General features: G+C 42.1%; 1 protein-coding gene across 3 annotated transcripts in view; it reads right to left on the bottom strand.

The window, feature by feature from the left end:
• Nucleotides 1-8,227: 8,227 nt before the first annotated feature.
• Nucleotides 8,228-26,767, bottom strand: part of Bmper (BMP binding endothelial regulator) — a 258,564-nt gene continuing 240,024 nt past the window's right edge. For all 3 annotated transcript variants that reach the window (XM_052754938.1, XM_052754927.1, XM_052754931.1), the window contains 2 exons: nucleotides 21,658-21,788; nucleotides 8,228-9,608 (listed from right to left, as the gene is read on the bottom strand). In XM_052754938.1, the coding sequence (XP_052610898.1) occupies nucleotides 9,427-9,608; nucleotides 21,658-21,788 (313 nt within the window). In that variant the 3' untranslated portion in view covers nucleotides 8,228-9,426. The remainder of the gene's footprint in view (nucleotides 9,609-21,657; nucleotides 21,789-26,767) is intronic.

The raw sequence follows: 26,767 nt of genomic DNA, 5'->3' as shown, positions 1-26,767 counted from the left end.
GCTTGAGCTATTTCACTACATTCTTATGTTCATGAATTTCTGTTTCTCAAACAAAAGGTCAAATGGAACATGAAATTCTATCCAAAGGACTCCTAATGGAGTAGTGAGTTCGCTGTCACCTGTGTTTCATTTGGCTTTGTTTTTCCAAGTGCCATTATTGATGCTAAAAGGATGGCAGTGAGGAAACCGCTAAGCCAGGTCCTCCTATAGTCATGGCCCCAGCAAAGCCCAGGAAAGCACATCGGACTGGCTCTCTCCTATGCAGATCCTGACGGCAACATGAGGCCCTCATTTCTATGGGGGCTGGAAAACTGCTTCACAGCCCCCATACCACAGAACACTAACAGTAGCTGAAATGGTGAAGAATCAGTATTCAGGACAGGCCACATTACCTTGGAATGGCAAATACATTTTATATATCACTAGCTTACTGTGATGAAAATAAAATATTTCAATAATCAACTTATAAAGGGAAAATGCTTATTTGGGCCTGTCGTTTTGGAGGCTAGAGCCTCCATGTTCTGTTGCTTTGAGCCTGATAGAAATGGCTCTTGTGGCCCAGGATGCAGTAGCTCAATGTGTGTCCAGGAAAGAAAAGAGAAAGAGAAAGGCTCTTGGATCCCACCCTCCCCAGTGACATCCGATCTTCCACTCATCCCTACCACTTAAGCATTTTATCACCTCCAATATAAACCACTCCAGGGACTAAGGTTTTCACAGATTGAGCCTATCAGGGCCATTCAAGACCCAAACGATGGCCTGTATTCTCCCTGGCTTGGAAAACTATTTCCAGCAGTTATATCTTAAAATACTCAGCACAGTTGAAGTCACCAAGCTGTCCTTTGATGCCCTGTCTCTGAAATCTCATCCAGGACCACTATCAGGAGAAGCTTTTAAAATGCACTCAGTTTCTTGCAGGGAAAAGCTGAGATCACATGACCTAAGAAATGGCATGTTGGTCAGAAGAAGCAAGAGAAGGCAGAGCCGAACATTACTTTCTCTTCTGTGAACTCCAGACCTTCTACGGAAGGGTGGAGGTTTGGCTGTCAGGTGAGTGTCAAAGGGTCCATGGCAAACAGATCCTGCCATCCATGCTGGCCCACTGGGTAGTATACATACCAAGTCTGCCTTGCTGGGAGCTACCACAGGTTCACCAGCCCTCTTACTATGTCCCTTTCTGATTGTATACGTCACCTAAATGCCCACAGTAGACTGAAGCACTGTTTAAAGATGTTAAATATTGAAGACACAGAAAAGAAAACCAAAACCGTGGTACTTACTTCTGATAATGTAGAGACCTCCCAAGACCTCATTTGCCACAATGGATCTTGAAGAGGATGGAGGTCCGCTATATTTTTAACAAAGGTCGAGGAAGGAACTGAAGCCTAACTTGCTGCCAGGAAGGTGAGCCGCTTGGAAACGGTGCAGAGACGATGGAGAAAAGCACAGGGACTCCCTTCTGAAGAGAAGAACAGTGAAGGAAAGGCGCTGTGTGGAGGTCCAAGGGCACTGAGAGGGAGAAATCACAATCTAACAGCTGACATGAAAAACTCCCGTATCTGGGCAATGGTGGCACACGCCTTTAATCCCAGCATTCAGGAGGCAGAGGCAGGAGGATCTCTGTGAGTTCCAGGCCAGCCTGGTCTACAGAGTGAGTTCCAGGACTGTCCTGAAAAACCAAAACCAAAACCTTTGTGAGCAGCTCTCAAGAGGCCAAACTGTGACTGTTTCTTTTAGTGATAGAGCTGGCATTGGCCCTGGAAATTCTATTCTACTTGCTGGTCTCTTCTTCTGGAAACACTAAGGTCTACTTGTCTGTGGGGGAAGTCCCTCTGTACCGGAGACTCACTTTCTACTCAGAGCAAGGCCAACCCCATAGGATTCCTAGACACCCAGTAGTAACTCCTCTGAATGCTTGTGCACAGCCATGACAATGGCCTGATCACCTGCTCACTGCCAAGAACCAGACATCTAGTCCCCTCGGCTCACACAATTCCAATATTCCATCACTTCAATAAGAAGGCCAAACCAGCTGGAAGGGTGTCTTATTCCCCAGTGGGCTAGCTCACCTCTTTGATGGAGGGCAGAGACTTCTTAGACGTAGAGACCCTGTTCACATGTGCCATAGAAGGCACAACATGGATCAGGCCATGAAGTACATAGGCTTAGAGTCTCAGAACATTTCATTGCTTTCTAGTGGTTTGATGGTGATGTAGATAAAGCCATGTCTGCAACAGCCCCTGCTGAAGCAGCCCCTCTCAGGCTGGGATGCAGAATATCTGTGCGACTGTATCAGTGGCGTCTTGGCTGCTTGAGCACCCGAACTCCTGTCTGGCTTGCTTTCATAGTAAAAACATATCATGTGAGTCTGTATAGAAGAGCAGAAATGAATGAATGACGTTGCATGCATGACAGATATAAAAATAATAATGTTATGTAGGACACATAACATGCTTATGTATTAGCTAGAGAAACATTTCAATATACTTATCTTCCTGAAAAAAGATAATTCAAATAAGCTAGTCATACAAATGATAAATCACGGATCCAATTTAAAAAGCAAAAAGAAATTTGTTTTGGAAAATTGCACTGAAAGTACATGCACTTGAAAACTATTGGAAATCACAAAATTTATATTCAAGAAGTGAGGCTAAATAGAATTGGAATCTAATAAAAGATAAAATTCCCCAAATTTGCAAATTATTTTATTAACATGTGTTTTTAAATCAAAAGTTTAAATCGGCTGTATCACCATGCTATTCCCTGATACTTTTATAGTTTTTCACAAAGAAAAATCAAAGGAAAAAAACATCAATTTCTGTGAGGATTATTATGGAAAAAAGAAAATCTTCCATCTTTTGCTGTCTTCTCCATTCTCAAACAAAAGGGAGGTGCTATGGATTCACTGTGAGCCCCTGGAGCAGTCAGGAAGGGAGCTGTGGCCCAGGCTGACACCAAGTCTCCCCGAAGTCTCTCTCTCTCTCTCTCTCTCTCTCTCTCTCTCTCTCTCTCTCTCTCTCTCTCTCTCTCTCTCTCTCACACACACACACACACACACACCTTTATTCTCTAGCCTAAGAACCCTGGCTGTTCAAACCAAACTCACAGAAAACAAAGACCAAGTCAGTCAATTTTGCCTTCAGTTACTGGGGTTTCAAGGGGCAAGCCAGGCCCCGTTTGCTCTCTATTTTCACCTGCAAGGACCTCTGCGTGCAGTGTGCCCAGCTGTTCCCAAGCCATTGTAAAGACCCTCCCCATCACAACTCAAAAAGTAAGAGACTCGGGACAGCTGTGCAGATTCAACTCCGAAGTGGACCGCTGAGGCTGAATGGCTCTTTGATACAAACATCCTCAAACCTCACGCCCGCAACCGAAGGGAGGATGCTTTGCTGGGTGATCCAGTGGTCTAGCGGCACTCCCCTCGAAGCCTGAGGTGTGTGGTAGTGGCAGATGCTGTGGAGAAACCTGTCATACACTACTTCCTTTTCCTCTCAGCTCTTATTTTCTCAGGCATTCGGTACTGAGAATAAGCGAAGGGAGCAAACGAGGGTAGCAGAAAGCCTGTCTGGTCGGACTGTCTTCAAGTTACAGAATCAGAATGCATAAGGAGTGGAGAACTCCGTTTAGAGGAGTGTGTGAGTGATGAGGCAGCCATGCGTCACGTGACAGGCAGCCTACTCAGAGTGGGAAGAGGCACCAACAAGCAGACTTACTCCCTCCTCTAATGCCCATTTCAACACTGAGGCTGAGAGGGGCTCCTCAGAATCTGATCTTTAAATTCCATGCTGGAATGTATGGAAATGAGAATGTGATGAACAGTATTTATAATCTTGGAATCAAAGTTAATCTTTCACCACTGAAAATATTTTCTAAAGCCCCAAACTTCAAGTTCCAATTAGAAACACAGAGGTAGCTCATACAAGTACTCTAGGCTCAAGATGACAAAGTGGCTAGATCAAGACAGAATTGTTCCAGCTGAACTCAGTGTGAGCCTCAAATCTAGGCCCTTTACTCCCAGATGTGACCAGAGCTGGTGACACTAGCCAGCAAGACCAGCTGTTTGGACACCTAAGCGACCTCTATCCCATCAGGCCACATTTTAGATAGCCAGCAAATAGAGGGCTGAAACATATGTACACTGGTTCCATTCTGTTAAAACAAATGCTGCCCAGGGGTCAGAAGAGCAGCTCCTCATCATGCCCAGAACACTGGAGCTTGGAAAGAGCTCCCACCCGAGTCTCCTTCCTCTTCCAGTGGTATTCCAAGACAGGTCAAAGAAATAAAACACACACAGACAGAGGAAGAAAGGCATCTACATAAAATGCCCAACTCATTCATGCACTTGTCTCCCAAGAAGCTCTCGGGGTGTGAGCTGCCTTGTTACAGTTCTGCCACGGCTGTTACACCCCAGCAGATCCTGAAGCCTGAGGTCCCTCCAGCCCACAGTGCCTTCTAGTCACTATTTATTCAGTTACCTGTGCCTTAAATGCCAAGAATACTTCATCCTTGCCAAGGTGCAAGCATGCCTACACAGGCAAGTGAGTGCACACATTTATGTAAACACACACACACACACACACACACACACACACACACACACACACAAACACGCGCACACACATCTGCACAGTAAAGTCAACTTGGTCTAAAATTCCTTTTGGTTGTGGCTTCTTTGGTGAGCTTTCTCTCAAAACAGGAACATCAGGCTGGGCTCCCAAAGCCTCCCGGGGGCAGTGGCTGTGAGTTCCTCTGGTTTCCATAGTCATTTTTCCCAAAGTGCTTGAGTAAAGACATTGTCTCCCTCCTAATGTACACCATGACCATTTAATTACACTGGACATCACCTATTAGAACTTTCTGATTGATAATAGAAATTCGGGAGGCAGAGGCAGGTGGATCTCTATGAGTTCAAGACCAGCCTGGTTTACAGAGTAAGTTCCAGGACAGCCGGGGCTACACAGCAAAACCTTGTCTCAGAAAAAGAAAAAGAAAGAAAGAGAAAAAGAAGAAAAGAAAGAAAGAAAGAAAGAAAGAAAGAAAGAAAGAAAGAAAGGAAGGAAGGAAGGAAGGAAGGAAGGAAGGAAGGAAGAAAGAAAGAAAGAAAGAAAGAAAGAAAGAAAGAAAGAAAGAAAGAAAGAAAGAAAGAAAGAAAAAGAAAAGAAAGAGATGCCTGTCAATCTTCTACTGCTTAAATGATGAGCTGGCACAACCTCTACTCACTCCCTCAAGCCAGAGACCCACCTAGTCACCAATCAGTTGGTCCTCTTTGACTCCTTCCTACCAGTCCTGGGCCCCAGAGAAAGTCCACAAAGAAGATAATGAGTTCTTTTGGCCTGAAACCCCACTTCCACTATACTGTCTGCAGTCTCCCTGAGACCAAGGCCCAGCCATGCTTCTCATTTGCTTACAGAGTTCCATCTCAGATCTGTACTGTGCAGGGCCAAGGGAGAGAATGACAGGGCTCCTGTTACTCCTTCAACCATTAGACAGTTGTGAAAGACCTGAGATGCCCAAAGATGTGCATTGTAGCTGCAATCAGTCCTGACTACTTAGCCAGGACACACAAAACTGTGATTCTCTGTACCATAACATAGAGAGCTTGGGCAGTTAGTCCTGCCTTAGAGTCTTCACTAGGGACACTTAGGATGATTGGGGTGCCCTTCTAGATCCCAGCTGCCTGGTACCTTCTCTGCCCATACCTCCACACACTTGTGCACACTTCTCTTTGGTCCTCTCCATCTGTGCCACAGTCACAGGAGGTCCAAAGCTGCTTGCTGTCTCAATAATGTCTTTCCCTCTGTCTGGAACATTCTTCCATCTAAATGAAAATTCCCCTTCCATTTCCCACTCATTCACCTTTCAGATTTAGCTTGTTCAAAGTAATCTGCAAGGAAACCACAAATAGGATGGACCTCATGTGTGTCCGAGTCATTTAATTGTGGTTAAACTCACAGAGACACATGTCTGGGGCCGAGATCAGTGTCAACATTATTACCAGCAATGGCTTCTTTTCTAGTCACTCTTCTCAGCCAGATAAATGTTGTCCCTTTTTTCAGAATTAAAGTCTTAGGTCCTCCAAAGGTTTGCGTGTAAGGATTTAGAACCAGAGTCTGCTTTCCTTAGCTCCTGAGAGTTACTTTGGGGGGAGACTGTTAATTAAAATGTCCTGGTGCTTGTCCCCCAAGGCAGTTCCTTGCACACTAAGTGCTTCCCAGAGCATATGCTGGTGCCTGTCAGATATGGATGAATGTGAGTGACAAAGCGTGAGTGAGTGGTAAAGCAGATGGGAGCGCCACAAAGCACAAACCCGACACATTCCACACAGAGCTGTCACCAGCACGGGGCTGGGGCTCATCAGAGTTTATTTATTTTTCAAGAAAATTTCCTGACCCTGCCAGTTAATTACAGTAATGTATTCATGGATGTTTGCAGCGTGACTGTTGATCCCTTTTGTACGTCTGAAATGTTTCATAAGAGTTTCCTGTCAGAGCAGTTTATTCATATTCAAGGCCGGTGGGGCTGGGGACATGTCAACCACTGTGTCTTTCCTGTATGTGGCTGGGAAGAGCTTCTAGCATTCCTATTTGCGAACAGCTGTTAGGACAGGGGCTTTTAACCGGAAGAGGGAGGGATTCTCAATATGCCACTGTTTCCATAAGAATTGATGTCGGTAATGTAAAAGAGCCGCTTTTCTTCTTGTTCTAGGCGTTTTGGTAAGAATGTTCAAACATTTTCACAGGAAGAGGAAAACTACATACTAGATGCCATCTAGAATCAGAATTGTGTTAGAGCTTCACCAACAGGTGTTTGTCTTTTATCAGACTCAGTATTCACAGCTAATAGCATAATAAAGAATTCTGCATGCATGATGGAGCAGTTTTGACCCATGCTTTAACTCTACTTACCATGGACCAACTCTGCCTGCCCACTTGTATGAGACACTCTAGAAAGAAGCAGGACATTTTTATTTTACACTATCTAACTTTGGGATGTGGGTTTGAGAATATCCATCTAAATAAAGCAGGTCTGCTATTAGCGAGTGCTTGGTAAGTGCTAGTGATGGATAAACTAGACTATGCAGACAATCACTCTACTGAGTTCTTCATCTTCTCCCATCAGTCAGCCAGGTGTCTGGATTCATAGATCTATTGAAAAATCATTTTCTCTGTCTGATGTTCCTTTCTTAGATTACTTTTTGAAAGTGTACAGGAGTTAAGTTAATCCTTGGATATGTCACACAAACATCAAACCATCCAAAATAACATGGTTGTACCATGTTAAAGAGCCTTCCTCATTATCTATCATGGCTGGCCACGATTACAGTATTGGAAAGAGGTCGGTTAGCCTTGGTGGGTAAAGCTTCTCAGTCCATGAATGAATCATGAGTACTAAATAACTGCCCACAGTTTTCCCTTGTGTATCGTTTCCTTTCTCCAGCCCTCTTTCATGAAGGATAATCCCAGAGTGACCTAGAAAACACTTAAACTCAACCTGGAGGAAGCTGCTCCATTTCTAGCAGCTGGCAACCAATCAGGACAGGCGAACTCACTTCATCCTCCTCCCAGAAGAAAGTAGAGAATAAGTCTGAAATGTTTGAGAGTTCCAGTACCCCAGGATTACTGTTTATGCATTTCCTGGGTCCTTAGTGACAAAGTCTGCCATAGAGGTAGGGAAGTTCAGGTCTGTGAATCTCCACCCTGCTCACAACACAATGTAGTCCCTTTGTGTTACATGAGTATGGTCCAGGTGCTTAAAGAGTGTTTACCAGGTCACAGACAACTCAACCCCGAGCACATGTGAAATGCTTCATTGTAGTAAGTCCTTGGCTGGGTCAGGCTGCATACAGTAGGGGCTGTGGACAGGTTAGGAACAAAGTACAGCAGCCAGTGATGACAGGACCAGATGCTCTGGTGTCATCAATCACCATGACACTGAGCATTAGCTGTCCACAGATTCACACACAAGAAGTATTCCAGGGGGAAAAAAAATCCAAATTAACACCTTAACTGTCAGCAATGTATGTAAAATCAACATATATGCCTTTAATATGCAAGGGTAGTGCTCTAACATTTTTTTTTTAGTATTTTCTATTATTTATTCAAAATGTGTTTTATTTTAAAAGAAAGCTAATGTAGGGCATATAAGTTATATCTAAGTAAAATTATTTACATTGAATAACTAGAGTTAATTTAACTAATTTATGAAATACAACACATGACACCAGGAGGAAAAATGTATTTGCTTAAATTTTAAGCCCTTTATTTACTACAACACAGAACGTTTTACTTTTTTGACATCAGTGGGTTTGGTGGGTTTTGGTTTTGTTTTGTGACATTTTTCCTTATTCAACAGAAAACAATAACCATTAGTAACATCAGTAAATTAGAGAAACTAGAGAAACAATTCTCTTTTGGAATGAGACTTCAACAACTGGCCAGCAAATCCTTCTTCCTGCCCGATATCTGCAACATAGGAATATCCACAAACAACCGTTGACAGTGATGAGCCAGAGTAGACAAAGCTCTCGTTTTTTACATGGGATAGTGACAAAATTGCCTCTAGCTACTGACTGGATTTGCCCGTCCAAAATTGCTCTGAGACCCAGAGAAATTACTATTTCCTTATGCATTGTGCAATGATTTCTCCAAAAATCTTCTCATGCTCATAACAATGTCATCCAGACACCCTTTGACTTCAGTGCATGACATACAAATGGCCACATCCATCACACACACATAAATAATGAAGGGACTCATGAGCTATGCAAAAATGAAAAGAAATAATTTGATTTTTTTGGTAATACCCTAGTGAAAAATACATATTTCTTGGCAACTATCCAGTTTTGGAAACAATATCCAGCTATGACCCAATGAGGTCTGAGAGCCTCCTCCTGGGTTTGCACTCATTCGAGCCCATCTCCAATCTCATGCCTTCTTTCTCTGGCATACATTCCAGTCTTTGGAAACATAAAATGCCCCTAGACAAAGTGCCCTTCTCCAAAAAGCATCCCACTCAAAGATCCTGACTCAAATCTTAAATTAATGCAGGCAGGCATGAGGGCTCTTAGGAAATGTCCTCAGAATGACACATGTATGCAATGTTAAAGACACTCGATAGGTCTGCATGCCACCTTATTATTAAATTAAAAGCACCTGTATATTTATATGATGCATCCAATAGCTTAGATATTAGGATTCTAGAAATAATACATGTCTTATAGCAAAAAATATACATATAATAATCCACCTATAGCTTATATAAATGATGAAATGTTTTGAATATATCTATATATCTATATATATATACACACATATATACTCTGTGTATTTGCGGGATCAGGCACGCAAATACTACAGTCCTTCATTGGCTCTTCCATGTCAGTGTCAGAGACACTAGATTTCAAAGTCTTATGGACTGGAACAAAGGTCATCGCTGAGGACAGAGGACTGGCTTGATGCATCTTCCCTTATGAAGGACCAAGTTTGCTGGACAGTGGCAACCTGCGATGCATGGCTTATTGCATGGGCCAATCTCATTCCAGTTGTCACAGGTCTTCACACAGCCCGGGCCACAGGTATCGTACACAGCACCGTGTTTGCACTGAGTAGCTGAAAAGAGGGAACAAAGTTGTTGTGAATAACAGGCCATGCTAGCTCACCCTCTTTCTGAGACAAATCTTGTGGGCTCTGCCACAAAGTTCAGGTTTATATTTCAATGAGGGAATAAGGAACAGCTTACATTCTGTGAACATTAGGGGAATGAACAAACCCAAAGGCCCAAAGACCTGTCTCCTGGGCCAATGAACCTGAAAGCAAAAATGATAGTAATCAAGGCCTTCCATTCCTAGGTAAGACAGACCAAAAATTTGTAAGACTGTTGGGAAATTGATAAGGTTATTTATTTATTTACTACGAATACCATGACAATTTAACCATGAATAGTCCTTCCTGTTACTGAGTTATGATGAAGAAAATTATTACATACAACTATTTAAATATCCAAAGTATGGAATTACACACAGAAAAAAATCTGAGAATGTTGGAAATATGTGGCGTATTTTAAGTCAAAGTGATCATGTGTTGAATGAATCAACTTGAGGCAAATTAGAGAAAGAGTGGGGTAGTGTCAGATGTAGAAGAGTCAGATGTGTGACCACAGAAGGGCTGCTGGCTGGGTCAGAGAGTGCGAAGGGAATGTGACGACATAGGTGAGTCCTACCAACTTGATATCTTTGTTAACTTAGAACTGAAATGATCTGGATAATATTTTCTGAGATACTGAAAATCCGTGAAAAGACCTATCAGAAAACAATAATAAAAACATTCTGGAAGATTCATGACCTTTCCGATTGTGTTAGCCCCAATGACAAAGATTGGAGCTGTGGCTCCTTCTCAGCAACAGGAATCAGACACATGCAGGAATTCAGAGCAGGGATTCTCCCAAAACACCAACAAGACTCCACACTTCATTTGAAATTACTTCAAACAAAACTGATAGCATTAGGAAGTAGATTTTCCTTGGTTTAATTTCTCTGTTTTAGTTTGTGCAGTGTGAAGACAATACCCACTGAAGGACTGATTCTGCAACCATAAACTTTAGAACTGTTTGTTTTTACAAACCTTACTTTAAGACTTTTGAATGATATATTTAAAATTACCACAAGCATTGACATTTGTCCATATTTAACTAATAGTGAGTTAATAAGAAAGAAGTTCTATGACGGCCCCCAGAACGTCCATAGCTCTAGTTAAAACCAAATGAGCAAAGATGTGGCCAGTCAGGAGTTACCAATTGTTTCTCATACATGCTTCCTTATCATGAGTTGTTTGGAACAGTTTTGAGAATCATTTGAATGTTACCAACTATAGAATATTTTCCTCTTGGGCAGATGAGATGGTTCCATGGGTCAAGTGATTGTTGTACAAACACGAGGACTTTAGTTCAGGTTCCCGACACCCCAAGGCTGGATGTGGTAGCACATGTAAGTAACCACAGCACAGGGGAGAAAAGACAGGCAGATCTTTGGAGTTTTCTCACCAACTAATGTAGCTGATATAGCTAGCCACATAGAAAGACACACAACATTGACCTCTGTCCTCCACACATGTACATATATGCAACCACACACATGAACATCTAGTTACACACACAAACATTTGACTTCAAAATTGTTTTTCCATGGGTCCCTATTAAACCATGGCATATTTACTTAGCATCTAGTCTCTAATTGGTCCATATGAAAAACTGAAAATTATTAAATATAAACTGTTATCAACCACTTGTCATCTGTCTGATCCACATCAGAGGATGAGTTACTAGTGACTATTACCTGTCATTATATTGCAACTGAAGTTTTATTGATTCCTATGCCTGGCTTGGCCTCTCAGCTTTTTGAGGTATCTTCTCAACTGTCACTTCCTATCTAAAAAAGCATATTCTCTACCCTTTCGTACTGTCTCTTCCTTCCTTCTTCTTTACACCTGCTTTGACCTGAATGATCTAGTGTTTACCATCTGTCAGTGGAATGCAATCTTGCTGAGAACAGAGCTTTCTGCCTGGTCTATCACTATAGCTTAACAAACTAACTCATTTTGGCAGATACAGAGCATGTTCAGCATAAAGGCCATAAGTAAATACTTGCTCAAGAAAGGAATGAGGCAGGCGAGTGGACATTTATGCTTGTCCTTTTGAATCCATTCCACCCTTCTTTACTTGTCCTGTGCTGTGCTGTGTCCTCTATGAGCAGATGCTTTCTTTGCGTAGGTACCACTACCAAGAGACTGATGGGAATAGAGTGGGAGCAGATGCTTCTACCCCTCACATTGGCCTGCAGTTGGTCACCATAGGCCAGTTCTCCTTTCAGAAAGTCTTCATTACAAGGCTCTCTCTGTCCCCAGTCTCCAAGAGCTAACTCCTCCCTGGCCTATTAGGCCCAGAGGAGGTAACAGCTTGTCTGTTATTAATGAAGGGCACTGTGCTTCTCTCTATTAGTTCTTTACAGCCTATCCATAACCTTGAAAAATCTTCGTCTCTTAAACATACTCTCATCAATTTGAGAGTGCCTAGATGTAAAATCATACAGTGAATAAGAAAACCACTCTTCTATCCCCAAGTGCTGCAAGTCATGACCTCCAGTCACAGCATAATTTTACATTCCATTGGTTAAACTTTTCGTTATTTACTTCTACTCCTCAGGCTGTCAGGAAACACTTAGAGCCGTGATGGGGGAATGTCTTTCTGTACGCTGCAAATATGTGTTGCTCTGATTGGTTGATAAATAAAGCCGTTTGGCCTATGGCAAGTCAGCTGAGAGGCAGAGTGGGAAATTCAAAGAGAGAAGCAGGAAGAAAGTGAGGAGACTCCAGCGAGCTGCCCAAGGAGCAACATGTAATGGGATGCAGGCAAAGCCACGGAACATGTGGTGGCACGTAGATTAATAGTTATGGGCTAATTTAAGATATAGAGTTAGCTAGCAAAAGGCTTGAGCCATGGCCATGCAATTATAATTAATATAAGCGTCTGTGTGTTTACTTGGGTCTGAGTGGCTGTGGACCTGGTGGGACATAGGAAAACTTTCAGCTGCAGAGCTGAGTCATTCTGCCACCATGATCAAGTGCTGGTATCAAGTGTGGCAATCAACACCACTGACACCATTACCATCCAGATGTTACAGATCCTAAGTTCTCATGCTCTGTCTGTCTGTCTGTCTGTCTGTCTGCCACTCATTCTTCTTTCTTTGCCCTTTGCCCCTCTTTCCTCAGCCCTCTCCTCTCTCTGTCTCTGTCTCTCTCCCCTTCCCTTCTTTTTTCTCCCTCTGCCTCTCTTCCTTCTCTCAAATTCACACCCCCTCCAGACTGTTAAAGGAAAACACTTTTTCTTCTTTCTGATATTGGATAAATAGATGAAACAGGGAGTAAGGGGACCGGCATTCTCTCCCGTTAGCACTACTGATTTGTGCATCTGTGTTATCTTTTGACTTTTCCACTAAACTTCTCAAAGTTCTGTTCCCACTGATTAATGTTGAATTACACTGAGTAACACGAATACTGCATCCATTGCACATACTTACTAATTTGGGAGCACCCTAGCTGAAAATCAGTCCACCTATGGTCTGCATCACTGTCGTTACATTTCTCTAAAACAATGGTGGCCACAGCTGGAAATGACAATTACAAGTTTGTGAAGCCAGGGCCACACTCCAGATCAACTCAAATATAACCTCTGAAGGCGGTCAGGTGGGATCAGGATGTCAATCATGTAAAATAAATACTCCCCATTCCCCCACCAGACAGACTGGTGATTTTAACATGCAGTCAGGATTGAGATTTGTCCTGTCAATGGCTGTCACATTCATGCTCCTATCACTGCAGAGATGGACAGTCAATGCTACCAAAGCAGGTGCACAAAGGAAGTTTTCCCATCATTGTCCCCCTCAAACTCCACTGGAACGCATCCTGATCCACAGCATGTGCCCACTGTTGGTGTCTTGTTTACTTGGGTCATGGGCCTTAGCTCCGTTCACTCACCTACTTAGTGCCACTTGTGACACACAACCCCATTGATTGAAGTTTTCCTGCCTGGCCCCTCCATAACTCCCTCTGCTATCTTTCTGATTGCACATTCATCTTCTCGCTCTCTGTTTGACACAGCCATCACCATGCTAGTGGACTTACTTTTCTCCTCTTTTCAAATGCCAAAGTTTATGGCAAAAATGTATAGTCACTTTGTCCTGTTCTGCAATCCATTAACATTGCAAACCCATCTCCCTCAGCCTCTACTTTATTGAAGCTGTTCCCTCCAAAGTTTTCACCAGTCCTTATGTCTGCAGACATCCTGGCAGCCGTCATTCCCCAAAGAGCCTGCTTGGTCATTTTGTCTATTTGGCTTATGACATCGTGTCCTCTGGTCCTCACTAGCCCCTTACAGCTGCACTCAGATCTTGGATGCCTGTGCTTGATCTTATCACTAAATACTAAAATTGCCTCCTACCTCTAGCCCTGTTCCCTGACATTCTCTTGTACTCTCCCCTTTCCTCTCCATCTCCAATTCCACTTTTAGACCTGTTTTCCAGCTATAGAAATCTAAATCCATTATCTTCAGCTTTAACTCTTCACCTAATCTAATTTCTTATCTTAATTCAAATGTCACCTCCTTCAAATAGCTCCTGAAAACCCCAGATGCCCTTCTTTTCACTGCATCAAACAGCACTTGGACATTATAGTTTCTCATTTGTTTGAACTGTCCAATAACAGTGAAGTTCTGCTGTGTGTGTGTGTGTGTGTGTGTGTGTGTGTGTGTGTGTGTGTGTGTTTGTGTGAATGAGTACGTGAAAGAGTGTGTGTGAGTGTGTGAGGGTTGTGTTTATATGTGTATGTATGTGTTATGTGAGTGTGTTTGTGGGAGAAAGAGGTGGAGGGAGGAAGAGAGAGAGAGAGAGAGAGAGAGAGAGAGAGAGAGAGAGAGAGAGAGAGTTTTGTTTAAATGTGGGTTCTGGTGGAACTCCTGTCCTTGACATGCAAGTCAAGCACTTAAAGGCTGAGCTATGCTCCCAGCTCTGCAGGTGTTATTCTTAGAGAAACTCATATGATTCCCTTGTAGTTCTTTGAAAACATATCAATTTCTTTTTATTTTGTTTTGGTTTGGTTTGGTTTGTTTTTTTGAGACAAGGTTTCTCTGTGTAGCACTGGCTGTCCTGGAACTCACTCTGTAGACCAGGCTGGCCTCAAACTCACATGCCTCCCAAGTGCTGGGACTAAAGGCATGCACCACCACCACCCAGTGAAAATAGATCAATTTCTAGTCACATCTCTCAAGATTTTGTCTGAGTTTGCAACAAAACCTGCATAGCTATAGATTTCAATGATTCTAGGAGTCACTATGACAACATGTCACTACGACACTGTGACACACAGTTGGAAGGAATGAGCTGCTGAGGTCTGGGCTCCCGAGGGCAGAGCCCTTACCCGCTCTACCCCCGAGTTCTGACACAGGACTGGGTACAGGAAATTACTCCAGTAAGTATCTGCTAGATTATTTATGTTTGTTTATTTTTCTGTTCCCTGCCTTTGATGCTTTCATTCTAATGGAGTCTAACTGTTGACTCCGTTTCCTGCGAGGATTCCGTTTGGCCAGTGTCAAGTTCATTCCCACACTCCTGCTTCCTGGCTACCTTTCAGCTCTCATTCACTCAATGCTCTGTCTCCTTCAGCTCTTCCGGAAGTTCTTTTAGAGGGGAATTTCTCAAAAGAATTCCCTCTTTCCCATGGTCCCCCTTCCTTGCAGATTCGAACTATCCTGTGTCTTCTGGCCTGTACTCCAAATTCTTTTTTCTAGCCCCACCACTTACTTCCATCAAGTCCCCCTTAGCTTTTCTATATCAAGCACAGACATCTTCTACAACCTAAGAGTAGAAAGCAGGCTGCAGAGAATGAAGTGAAAGGACCAAGCAAGATATATCATAAACTATCATCTTAATTTCAATTCAAATAAATCAGCAAGTCGAGAGAGTCTGCTATGAGTATTCTCTTAAGCTTGGGGAGCAGATCTGAGCCAGATTTCATCTCTGACATCAAGTCACAAGAGACAGGTGACATCGACACACAACCAGATTCGTCATATGATGTCAGATACAAAGGACTGGAGGGTGAAACCAAAATAGAGTGGGAGGAAGAAAATATTGACTCAACACTGAGAGTCAGGTGGGGTTTGAGGGAGACTGTAGAGAAAATAATGCCATTGAGGTAATAGAAAGTAAGCAAAGGGCTGATGATATAGTTCAGTATCCAATTAGCACATTCGAGGCCCTGGGTTGGAATACTAGCAGTGCAAAACCATGATCAGTAGAAACTTGTGAGACCGACAACATTAGAAAGAGCTTCCCAGGCAGAGAAATATGAGAATCAGACATTAGCAGGGACAAGATCAGGTAGCGCATGAAGGTGTGATGGTTTGAGTCAGTGTGCCTGGGAGGAGGGGATGGATGATCCTTTGAGGTGAGTAGGCTGGGGAAGGAGCATGATGATAGAGAAAGGAAGAGAACCAGCCCGGGGCCAGAGAACGCTGAAGCCCTCACAGCACTCTGCAAACAGAAGGCTTTTAACCAGTGGAATGACACTATCCACTATCAGATCTATCTTCATTTCTGCACTATGTTCAGATGATCCAAGAAAGCAAGTGCCAACTGGAGCCCTGGTTTACACTCTGTGAATCCATTTGCTTTGTATGTATGCCTTTGGAAGATTTCATTTGGTTCAATCTTTTTTTTTCTTTTTTTTTTTTCTTTTCCAAATTAGTAAACTGCCAGCATCTCAAGGCTTAGTATTCCTGTACCCTCCAGGGACATTCATCAGCAACAGTGACATATAAAGGTGTTATATTCAAGTTTACCACTGTGTTCAATAAGCCACTCTCTGTACTGTGTGGAACTAGGTTGTTTCTAGGCTCTACTCTCCCCTGGATGCTGAGGTCACAATGCCCAACTATACCTCTTGAATTCACGAGAGACATCCAGTCAGCCAAAAAGAAGTCCCAGATACAGCATCAGGGCAGAGTGGATGCAGGGGAGGAACCATAAACAGCTGTGAGTTGTGGAGCCAAAAAGGAAGAAAACAACTGCTCAAACAACATATAACATCCACGGCATTGTAGAAAAATGCAGAAGCCGCCTTTCCCAGCACCTCTCCTATCAAGTAAATCTGTTAGTGAATGTACAGTGACAACTACTGTCTGTTGTAGGTAGGTGGCCGATATTCTGTTAAGGATGTCAGTGTAAGATCCAAGAGACAGTACTCCAACGAATTTATGGACTCAGATGGTCCTAAGAAACAGCTACCTGGAATCAAGTGACTAATGTTAATAAAGACCCAGTTGGCACCCTGCCTGGGCAGCACATTTGAGCTGACCCTGTTGTTGAATCCATGGATGAGCCAGCCCTCACTGTGTGAGAGCTGACCCCTGCTCCCATGTCCCCTACAGCAATTAGGAGAGAAGGCCCTGAACCTTGCCTGGGCAAAACAGTAGTACTGGCCCTGATGATGTGAGTGAGAGAACTGGCCCCACTCCTTGCTTCAGGCTGCATTGGGTGAGCTAGGGTGCTGGAGAGCTCGCCCAGGTAGTGACCATGAAGGAAAACAGGTGGGCTGACCTACCCAGCTACCACCCAGGCCCAGAACCAGGGCTACAAGTCAGCCTACCCCAACATTCACCAAATCTATGAACTGTTGGAGCATGTGAAGGGGATGTACCTACAGATCCAAAACTGCAGGATCTCCATGACACAGGACAACAACAGGATATCCAAGAGGAACCCCAGTGAGAGCCTTTATCAGTGGTGTAGCAGAAGCCAGAGGCCTCGAGCCAGACAATGAACACTTGTAAGTAAAGCTGAATGGACTAAAGGGTAAACTGTGTGACTCACTGGGCCACACTACAGCTTCCATGACAAGATTCCTCTTCTTTTGTTTTGGGTTTGGTTTTGTTTCTTTGTTTTGTTTGGCTTTTGGTTTTTCTTATAAATTTGGTTTTGTTTTATGGTGGTGCAGAAGGACTGCAAGGGCAGAGGGTAGATTCCAGGGGACAAGAAGATAAATTAGATTGAAATGCATGATGTAAAATCCATAAAGAATCAATAAAAGTGTGTGTGTGTGTGTGTGTGTGTGTGTGTGTGTGTGTGTGTGTGTGTGTGTAAATCAGAGCCAGCTATATTCAACCTTACACTTTAGTTCTCCTGCTTCTCTGTGTTCTTACAATGGTATCAATTAACTTAGGTTTGACACCCAGCTTCCTCACTTTCTTCCTCAATTTCTATAGAATTGCTGAAGCATTCTAAGTCTCAATATCTTCTCAATAAAACGTGGTGGAGTTCTTACCATATGGTTTTCATGGGCATGAGATAAGATATAATACAACAGAAAATTCTAGTACACTCCTCATCAAAGGGAAGGTGCTTAGAAAATAACAGAATCTAAAACTAGTTGTTATTAAACACATAAACATTCACTATAGTTCTTAGCATTGTTAACTTTTATTTAGCAATTCCCAGGCTTAATTAGAATTCCATTGGTCCTTCTTGGCACAGACAGTGGCTTGTCAACAGCAGTGATAGGGTTAAAATCCAGGGGAACCCTTAAAATGTCACTTGTTCATTCAGTTTCCTGCCTCATTTGTTTCTTATTTCTTCAGCTCCCAAGTTTTTTTTACACTAGAAAACACTTTTAGTCGTAGTATCCCTGATTGCTATCATGAGTCAGGGAACCTGAAAGCTGAAAACAAGTAAATTGTATTTTTACAGTCTTCAATATTCTAAATGGATCTGAATAAAACTCTATGAGAGATGCACCAAGAGCTGCAAATCTATTTTTCAATGTACCAACTGACAATCTTTGGAAGTCTGTGATACGTGTGCATCTCTCTCTCTCTCTCTCTCTCTCTCTCTCTCTCTCTCTCTCTCTCTCTGTGTGTGTGTGTGTGTGTGTGTGTGTGTGTGTGTGTGTGTGTGTGTGTGTGCAGCATTGTCTGCTCTGATGGAGTTACACTTCAGACAGATGGCTCCACTAATTTTGAAAAGTAAATAGAACTTTTCAGGTGACAAATCAGCTCGTTTATATCTTATGCTTGAAAGCCATCTTTTAGTAAAGACAAACCAGGTTCATTTCTGTTTATGATTAAATCTGTCTCCCAAGGATTGGGCTGTGCCCCACCTATAACCTTAACTTCAAATGGTTCTGTACTGCCTATTCCAGGAAACTGCAACCATGCCTTTATTTCAAAAGGTTATTATGGCCACTTGTTGTTATGACAACCTTCTTGTGACCTCCTTGTTATGACGACCTTGTTATGACCACCTTGCAACCATGCCTTTGTTTCAGAAGGTTATTATGAGCAACTTGTTATGCTTATGCTCTGTTTCTGTAACCCCACCTATTTGTCTGCCAAGTCCCCATTTGGAAACCCCCTACTGCTGAATTATAAAAACCCTTATCTCACCCATGTCTAATGCTGATCTCTCGAGCCCTGCCTTTAGGGAAAGACAGTCTATGTAGATACACATGCACACACGTGCACACCACACACACACACACACACACACACACACACACACACACACACACTAAAATTGTTTTAGTTTATTGCTTGCTTTACTTAATTTGGTCATAATTTGGATTGATTGTCTTTCTCCTCAAATCTGTGGGATTGACATTGGGACCATATTTCTTTTCTATTTTAAAGCAATTTTATCTTCAGAAATTCAGTCCCTAAAATGAATATGCTGACATGAAAAGTGTAGTCCTCAAATGCAATGTGTGCACTGGAATGGTGTTAAGTATGGGCCAGGAGGAGAGGGTTCATATATCCTGTATCTAATAGGATCCAAACCAAAGCATCTCAACAGCTAATAGAATGGATAGAATTCTGCTGCGCCCTCTATTATATCAGGATGGATAAGGTGCTTGCCTCCATCTATTTTATTCATTTTTCTGGAAGATTTGAGGGAAGGAGAACTCAAAGCCAAGGAGCTAAGATTACTAATGATGGCTAAAAAGATCCAATCCTAAATAAGCATCACTCTCATATGTGACCTAGCATAGCAGCCTTAGGTTAGAGCTCAGCCACTTGCATCTCTTCCCATTGGTCTCAGCTAAATCATAATTTGAGTTACTCTTATCAGACTAATACATCCCTATGAAAAGAAGCACTGTGAGTGGAAAGGGAACTCCGATACAAAAGTTATACTTGGATTTTCAAAGTTGAGAGCAAAATTGAAGGTATATCAAAGGTAGATAAAATGCTATGATCTCTTGCTGAAGATCAGTATCACTCAGGAGCTGAATCCTAGCATATCCATCATCCTATTGCAACAAGACCACCTAAGAAAGCACACAATTAACTCAGTGGCTTCCACTCGTGCTGTAGGTAAAAGTCACCTGCCTGGGAAGTTCTTAGGGGTGTGTAGGCCAACTGAAGTAGGCTATCTGTACATGGGGCTCCTGGTGTGGCTTTTAACCTCTTAGTGATTCTAATTCTAGCTAGGTTGAGACTTACTGTGTTAAGTGAGTACAATGCCTATACACTGTAAACACACAGTCAAGGGAAATCTTGACTGTTCTTTGAACCAGATTGCCTCTCCTATGTTCCACTAATGAAGACACTCTGAAGCTAGCAATGCCATAAACTGCCTTCTCACTGAAGATCTGAACTAAGGCTGTTAGGACTACCTCACATTTAAAAAAACCCCAGGCTTTTTAATTCTTGGCAAATCTGGCCCTTTATACTGAAAAGTTCCCCAGCACTTGAGCCTAGATGACACATATTCAGCCTTGTCACCTTCAACTCTAAGTAGCAGTACTGACTGTACATCTGTGAGCTGGACACTTTTCAGGATGCTCCATGCACATATCACTAATATTCACACCTTGATATGGTGAAATTCCCTAACAGTTCCTTCCCTCCAAGATGGACATAACCATTATCTTAATCCAAGACACCATCCATTTTATACCATAACTTATTCAATAATCCTTCCTCAGCCACCTGTGTTCATTATGGACTCCCTCCACTCTATTTCTATGCACTAAACTTTGTAAAACAAACTTCCTTAACCCCCCCCACTGGCTTCCACTTTTCCTAAAACAAAAGCTAGGTTCCTTTCCAAGGTCTGGAAAGCTTGTACATTCCAGTCCCCATTTGTGCTCCCCTGTTCTTTGAACATCAGGATCAGGTCAGAACTGACTCCTTTCTAGTGTGAGAAACCCTGGGTTGGTTGGTTGGTTTGTCTTTGCTGCTTTGTGGCTGTTCAACCTGGTTCTTGTGCATGGGCTGTTTTTCCTGACTCCTTCCGTCCCTCAGTGTCATGTGAAAGCACCATCTCTATTAAGAAAGCCTTCCTGTTTACACTGTCCAAGTAGCTACCCACGCTTTTTCCATTTGCTTTCTACAACTCTGCACTGTCTGTTTCTTTCTTCACACTTAACTACCATTCATAAGTGTTTATTGTAACTTATTGTTTTTGTCTTCTCTCACAAGAAAGCAGCACTTCAATGACAAGAAACTCATCACTTACAATCATCAAAGTACCCACAGCATCTAGCACAATGCCCAGCACTTAGCCACCATGTAATATTTTTCAGTGAAGAGAGGCATCTATTACATGTATCTAATTAATGAGGACAAACAGCTAATAAGCACTGCTGTAGGAATCTGTCTTCTCCAAGGGAATGAAACATTCTTCTGGGGTTTATTCAACAATCTATTTTAACTGAGCATGTTTATCCTGAAGACCTTAGATAACCGTGATGGTCCTGAATCTCCTTCATTCCACACATGATCTAAGCTAATTGTGACTGTCCATGTCCTAAGCATATCCAGCTGTTAGCTTGAAGTTGGGAGAATTTTGCAACAGTGGAAATCCTTAAATTGTTAAAATGTGCATGTCACAAAGCATTTGTCTTAAGAGTTGTCTCCTCCACCCCATGGGAAGCTCCTGTGTTTTATCAAGTTGCAATCCAGTTGGAGCAATGATGGGATGTCCCTATGGTCAAGGATGGATATGGCTTGTTCACAGCAGCATCTACATGCTCCCCTCCCCCTTCCATCCATCCCATTGCTATCCTGGCCATGGCAGTGACCTACTGTTAGATAGATCATCCAGGGTTCTCTTACCTGCACAGCTCTGCTGAGGCTCCCAGTGCACTTTGATGCCTTCTCTCTGGCAGGCACGAGTGTATGCCAGAAATGACTCACAATAACAGTTTTTATGCACTGGACATTCACACATGTCTGTCACACAGGACCTATTGGTCACAAGAGAGAAAATAACATTTTAATATATCAAATTATCAGAGACTTGAAATGATAATCCTGAAAATAGATACCTAGGAATTAGTATAAATATTCTGTAGGCGATCTTAGTGCTTAACGCCTCTGAACACTGTGATACCAGCTTTTGTTTCTTTAAGAGGACTATCCCAAAGAACTTGTTGCTATGTCAAAAATGTTTTAATATTCCTACTGTTCAAAGAATTAGCCACTACCTGTATTTGGCCACTGAAGACTTGGCATATGGCTGGAGCCAATGAGCAACTGAATGTCTGATTTGACTTAATCTTAATTACCATGACTGTAAACAGCCACTGAACCTAGAGGCTACCCTACTGACAAGGCAGCTCCTGGAGCACAGGCATCATCAACATGCTGACATTTGTGACTGTAATGACACAAGAATTGTTGGCTGGAGAGATGGTCAAGAGCACTGACTGCTCTTCCAGAGGCCCAGGGTTCACCCACATGGCAGCTCACAACTGTCTGTAACTCCAAGACCTGACACCCTCACACAGACATACATGCAGGCAAAACACCAATGTACATAAAATAAGAATAAATAAATTACAAAAAAAGAAGAATGGTTGGCTCTGCTATAACAAAGCCAAGAACACTGAGCAATTTGATAAAAGCATGAAAGCCCATAGCTTTGGGATGTGCAATTAGCGTTTGCTCTTGCAAGGTCTTGCATCCCAGTCTCATCTTTAGGATGCAGAATAATGAATTCCAAAAAAAAACCCAAGCATTTCCAATACTTAATTAGGTTGAGCAGGGAAGAGGATTGAAGGTTAAATATGAAAATGAATAACCAAGATATCAATTAAGCTGAAATGTGTTTAAAGGCAAACAAGTTCTTAAACATCTCAACTAGACAGACATAATGAATTTGCATCATGATGGAATATTACAGATTACAAAATACTTTGGCAGATTATCTGTCACAGAATAATAAACAAGGCCTACTGAGTAGAGTTCCAGTGTTATAAATGAAAGATCATTTTACTCAAACAGATGTGCCCACATTCACACTTATAACCAGTGAAAGAGCAAATCAAATTCTGCTTCCTGACTTTGAGCATCCTACCCTTATTATATCATGCTACAATCCTCACCTCTATAGGTAAATATATCATTCAACAATTTTGAGTTGACTTTTTTTTTTTTTGGTTTTTCGAGACAGGGTTTCTCTGTGTAGCTTTGCGCCTTTCCTGGGACTCACGTGGTAGCCCAGGCTGGCCTCGAACTCACAGAGATCCGCCTGCCTCTGCCTCCCGAGTGCTGGGATTAAAGGCGTGCGCCACCACCGCCCGGCTTGAGTTGACTTTTATGTAAGGGAACTCCAAGATTAATAAAATTAAGCTATCTTACTTTTTTCATGTCTTTGTTCAGCAATTTCCTTCCTTGCTGAACCAATTTCAAGGCTGAATGAATAAAAATAATCAAGATTTTAATGACACATATGAACCTGAAAAGTATTTGGACCATGGCCATCCAGTGTCAACACACTGTGAGGCACGTGATCTACTGGTTGTAGAGAGAGGTCAGTTAGCACTAGGTACTAGTTGGTATACCACCTGGTTACGAATAAGAATGAAAGAGCAGAAACTATATTTAAAAAGTCTATAGTAGTGCTTTGCACCTGGGTAGTCCAGCATTGAAACACAGTCTTGAGAGATGGGGACTAACGGAGACAAAGGGACCATGGGTAGAAACAAGAAGAGCCTTTTGCACTTCACAGATGACTGCTGCCTTAAACACAAAGGCCACAACTGAGAAATGGATCTCTCTCCTTTCTGTGGTGATCAAAGCTGCATTTCTTCATACTTTGACCCACCTTCACTACAGAAATCCTATGAAATCATAGTCCAGCCAATGTATCCAGGCACTGAACACACAGTGGTGTCTTTGCACTGGATGGTGTCTCTAGATTGCCAAAGAAAAGCCAGATTAATCTTGTTCTTAAAGTAGCTACTCCATGTTGCCTGTGCATCCTCATAGACCTTGTTTCCTTTCAAGTTTCAGTGTTCGTTCCAGAAACCCCCTACACCTATCAACTTCACGCTCAGACTTTACAAACAGCGTGGTTGGCGGCTCCAGGCTCTCCCTCTATTGTCGTTCCCACCTTACATCTATAATAGGCTTTTGTCTCCCTGTTGTGGCCTGTGCAGAGGTCTTTCCCTCATACACACAGACTCACTGGCATGGTACAGGCAGAATGGCACCTGGGAAATGGTGGCATTATATGGGAAAGACATGGTCCAAATACAGATTCTTATTTTCAACTGGGAAATTGTACACCTACAAGACTCGTAATCCATGTAAACAGAGACTTCAGATATAAGGATTTCCAGAACAACGGAGTCTAAGAAAGAGGGCACTAACCTACCCTGCCCACAACAGGGACCCATTAAAACAAACTTTGGTGACTTTCCAATGACATACTCTACAGCTGTTACACTGATGTTTTGGAAATGTTAAAATATGGAAAATATTCAGTGTTGATTAACAGGGGGCAAGCAGTATAAAATTCAATATTGTATAATCACAGAAACAAAATAAATTAAAACAGATATGCTTTAAATAAAATATCAATACTAAGTATTCATAATGGCTCGCTTGGGATGGCAAAATTATAGCTCTCATTATTTTTTAACTCTCTACAATTAATACATCTTATGTCTAAAAAAATCAAAAGAAGCATAGAATGCATTTATATTTAAAATCACAATTTAGGAACTAGAGTTGTATGATAGGGTAAACAATCAGAGAAATTCACAGTGTCCATTTATTGGTCTTAGTTTTTAAATAGTTCCACTGAAATATTCCTAATCTGTATTAAGACTGTTGATAGACTTAGATTAGATTTACTTTGTGCTGTCTTCACACCACTCTCCTGACACTAAGAACCTTACATCCAGACAGATGGGACAGATAACAGAATAATTATGCATACTCTTGCTGGTTACAAAGGAATTTATTACCAGAAAACTAAAAGCATCTTGAAATGCACTTCAAATCAACTTCAGGAGAAGGAATGACTGTTACTCAACTGTTCTATTCATGTTTATCACACTTAATAATTCAGTACTAGGAAAATGTAGCTTATGACATGTGGCACTGAACTGATACACTGGGACATTACTGTCATTTCTTTAATTGATAGGCATCAATATTATATAATGTATATAACCATGTTATATCTTAAGTAGTAAGATTTTAATGACTTTTAATGTTGCTGCGATTTATGGCTTTTATGGTTGTGCTTTTACAACATTCCTTTGTCATGATTGTGTTCTAATAAATGAGGAGTTTGTCAAGAGACTCAGCTGTCATTGTGCCAATGGGGAGACAGACTGCCTACACTGAGCTTCACCAGAAAGGATCTGAAGGTCGAACTACCTGACTCCTCTTTGGGTTTTCTCTGTAAAGGACTTCACAACAACAGGAATATAGAAGACAGAGACGGGGGAAGGATGCCAGAGCTACTAGAAAAAGAAAAAATAAATTCTCATAAAACTTCTGAATTCTTGTAGGGAGATTTAAGATCTCCTTCTGGCTTCTCTCCCAGAGGAAATAGACTAAAAAATAAATGTTGTGTCTGTCACCAAACAAGCCAATAGAGGAGAAAACCGACCCGAGACTAGGCATCCTCATAAGGCCCCTTGCCCTTGGTGCGACAAGATAGGGTCCTGGAAGGTCACTGCTCTGAGATTAAAAGCACTCCAGACCAGAATCCCAGATGTTGTTCCTGGAATGAGGAAACCCCCAGTGCCAGTTGGCTTCTAACTCAAACATAATCATCAATGAGATGGAGCCTTGGGTTAATCATGAAGATGCAATCACCAAGGGTCCAGAAACTGCCAGCTGGATTCATCAGTCCTGATTGAAATCTTGGAAAGGAAATCTTCCAGATGAAGTATCTCCCATAGACTCTTGGGAAGCTCAATGCACAAGAGACCTTAAAACCTATTCAAATGAGCAGAAGAATAAGAGTTTTACTGTTTGCTCATCGTTCTCTAAAAGCCATGCCTTGCTTGTCAGGGACATTTGTGTGCTTATTGGTCTCTGACTTCCTATATTGGAAATGAAAACTAATTCCTTGTATGGGCCAAAAACAGTAGAAAAGGTAACTTTGGGTCAGTGAACTCCTTCCCTCTTCCAGAACTTCCTGATTTCTATGGTGGTCAGCTCTTCTTTAAGGGGATACCAGGAATTGATTACAGTAGTATATTAATCCAGCCAAAGCAAGTTTCTTCATCTTAACCTAGGTAGCTAAATGGGTATTTTCTTATGGCCTGGCTACAAAGTAAAATTCAAGCCATGTTAACACCACCATCCCTTCTAGCAAGCAGCTCTAGAATTGGAGCTTCAGATTTTCATGATGAAGGGGTTACACTCATCACAATCTCAGTAGTGGTTGTTGGAGTCTTCAGACCTTGTGTATCTAATTGCTGTCTTATTTTGTCTGTTCTCAAGTACAATCTATTCCTCTTCAGAAGATCCTTCAGCAGTCTGAGTCCATGTATTTGTGTCTCTTTGATTGTCCTCCAAGGCCTGTGAATTACCAAGAGTGGAGAGTGGAGTCCCTAAACCTTTCTATGCCCATTTCAACCAGAAGTAGTCAGATTAACTTGATTCCCAACTCCCGAACTCCAGTTCTTAAGGGGATGGTTAGATACTGAGTTTGATATTAAAGGATTCAAAGTCATTAGGGCTGGACACTCTTTCATAGTTAACGACTTGTAAAATTCAAAGACTGCAACTGTAGGACTCAAAGTAGTAGTCAAAATAATGGGAATTGAGTCATATCGCTAGCCCAGAAGTTCATTAACAGATAACCATATGAATCTTATAAGAATATTATCTAGCTGGAGGTTTTTTTAAAGAATAAATACTCCCTGTAAGGCTCAATTCAAATGGGCCTGTCAATCAATTTCATAAGAAAACACCT

The sequence above is a fragment of the Peromyscus californicus genome, unplaced genomic scaffold (genome assembly GCF_007827085.1).
Source record: "Peromyscus californicus insignis strain IS unplaced genomic scaffold, ASM782708v3 Scaffold_11__1_contigs__length_118956290, whole genome shotgun sequence".
Classification (NCBI taxonomy): Eukaryota; Metazoa; Chordata; class Mammalia; order Rodentia; family Cricetidae; genus Peromyscus; species Peromyscus californicus.
Note: the sequence above shows the minus strand (reverse complement) of the source record. Positions and strands in the feature narration are given on the sequence as shown.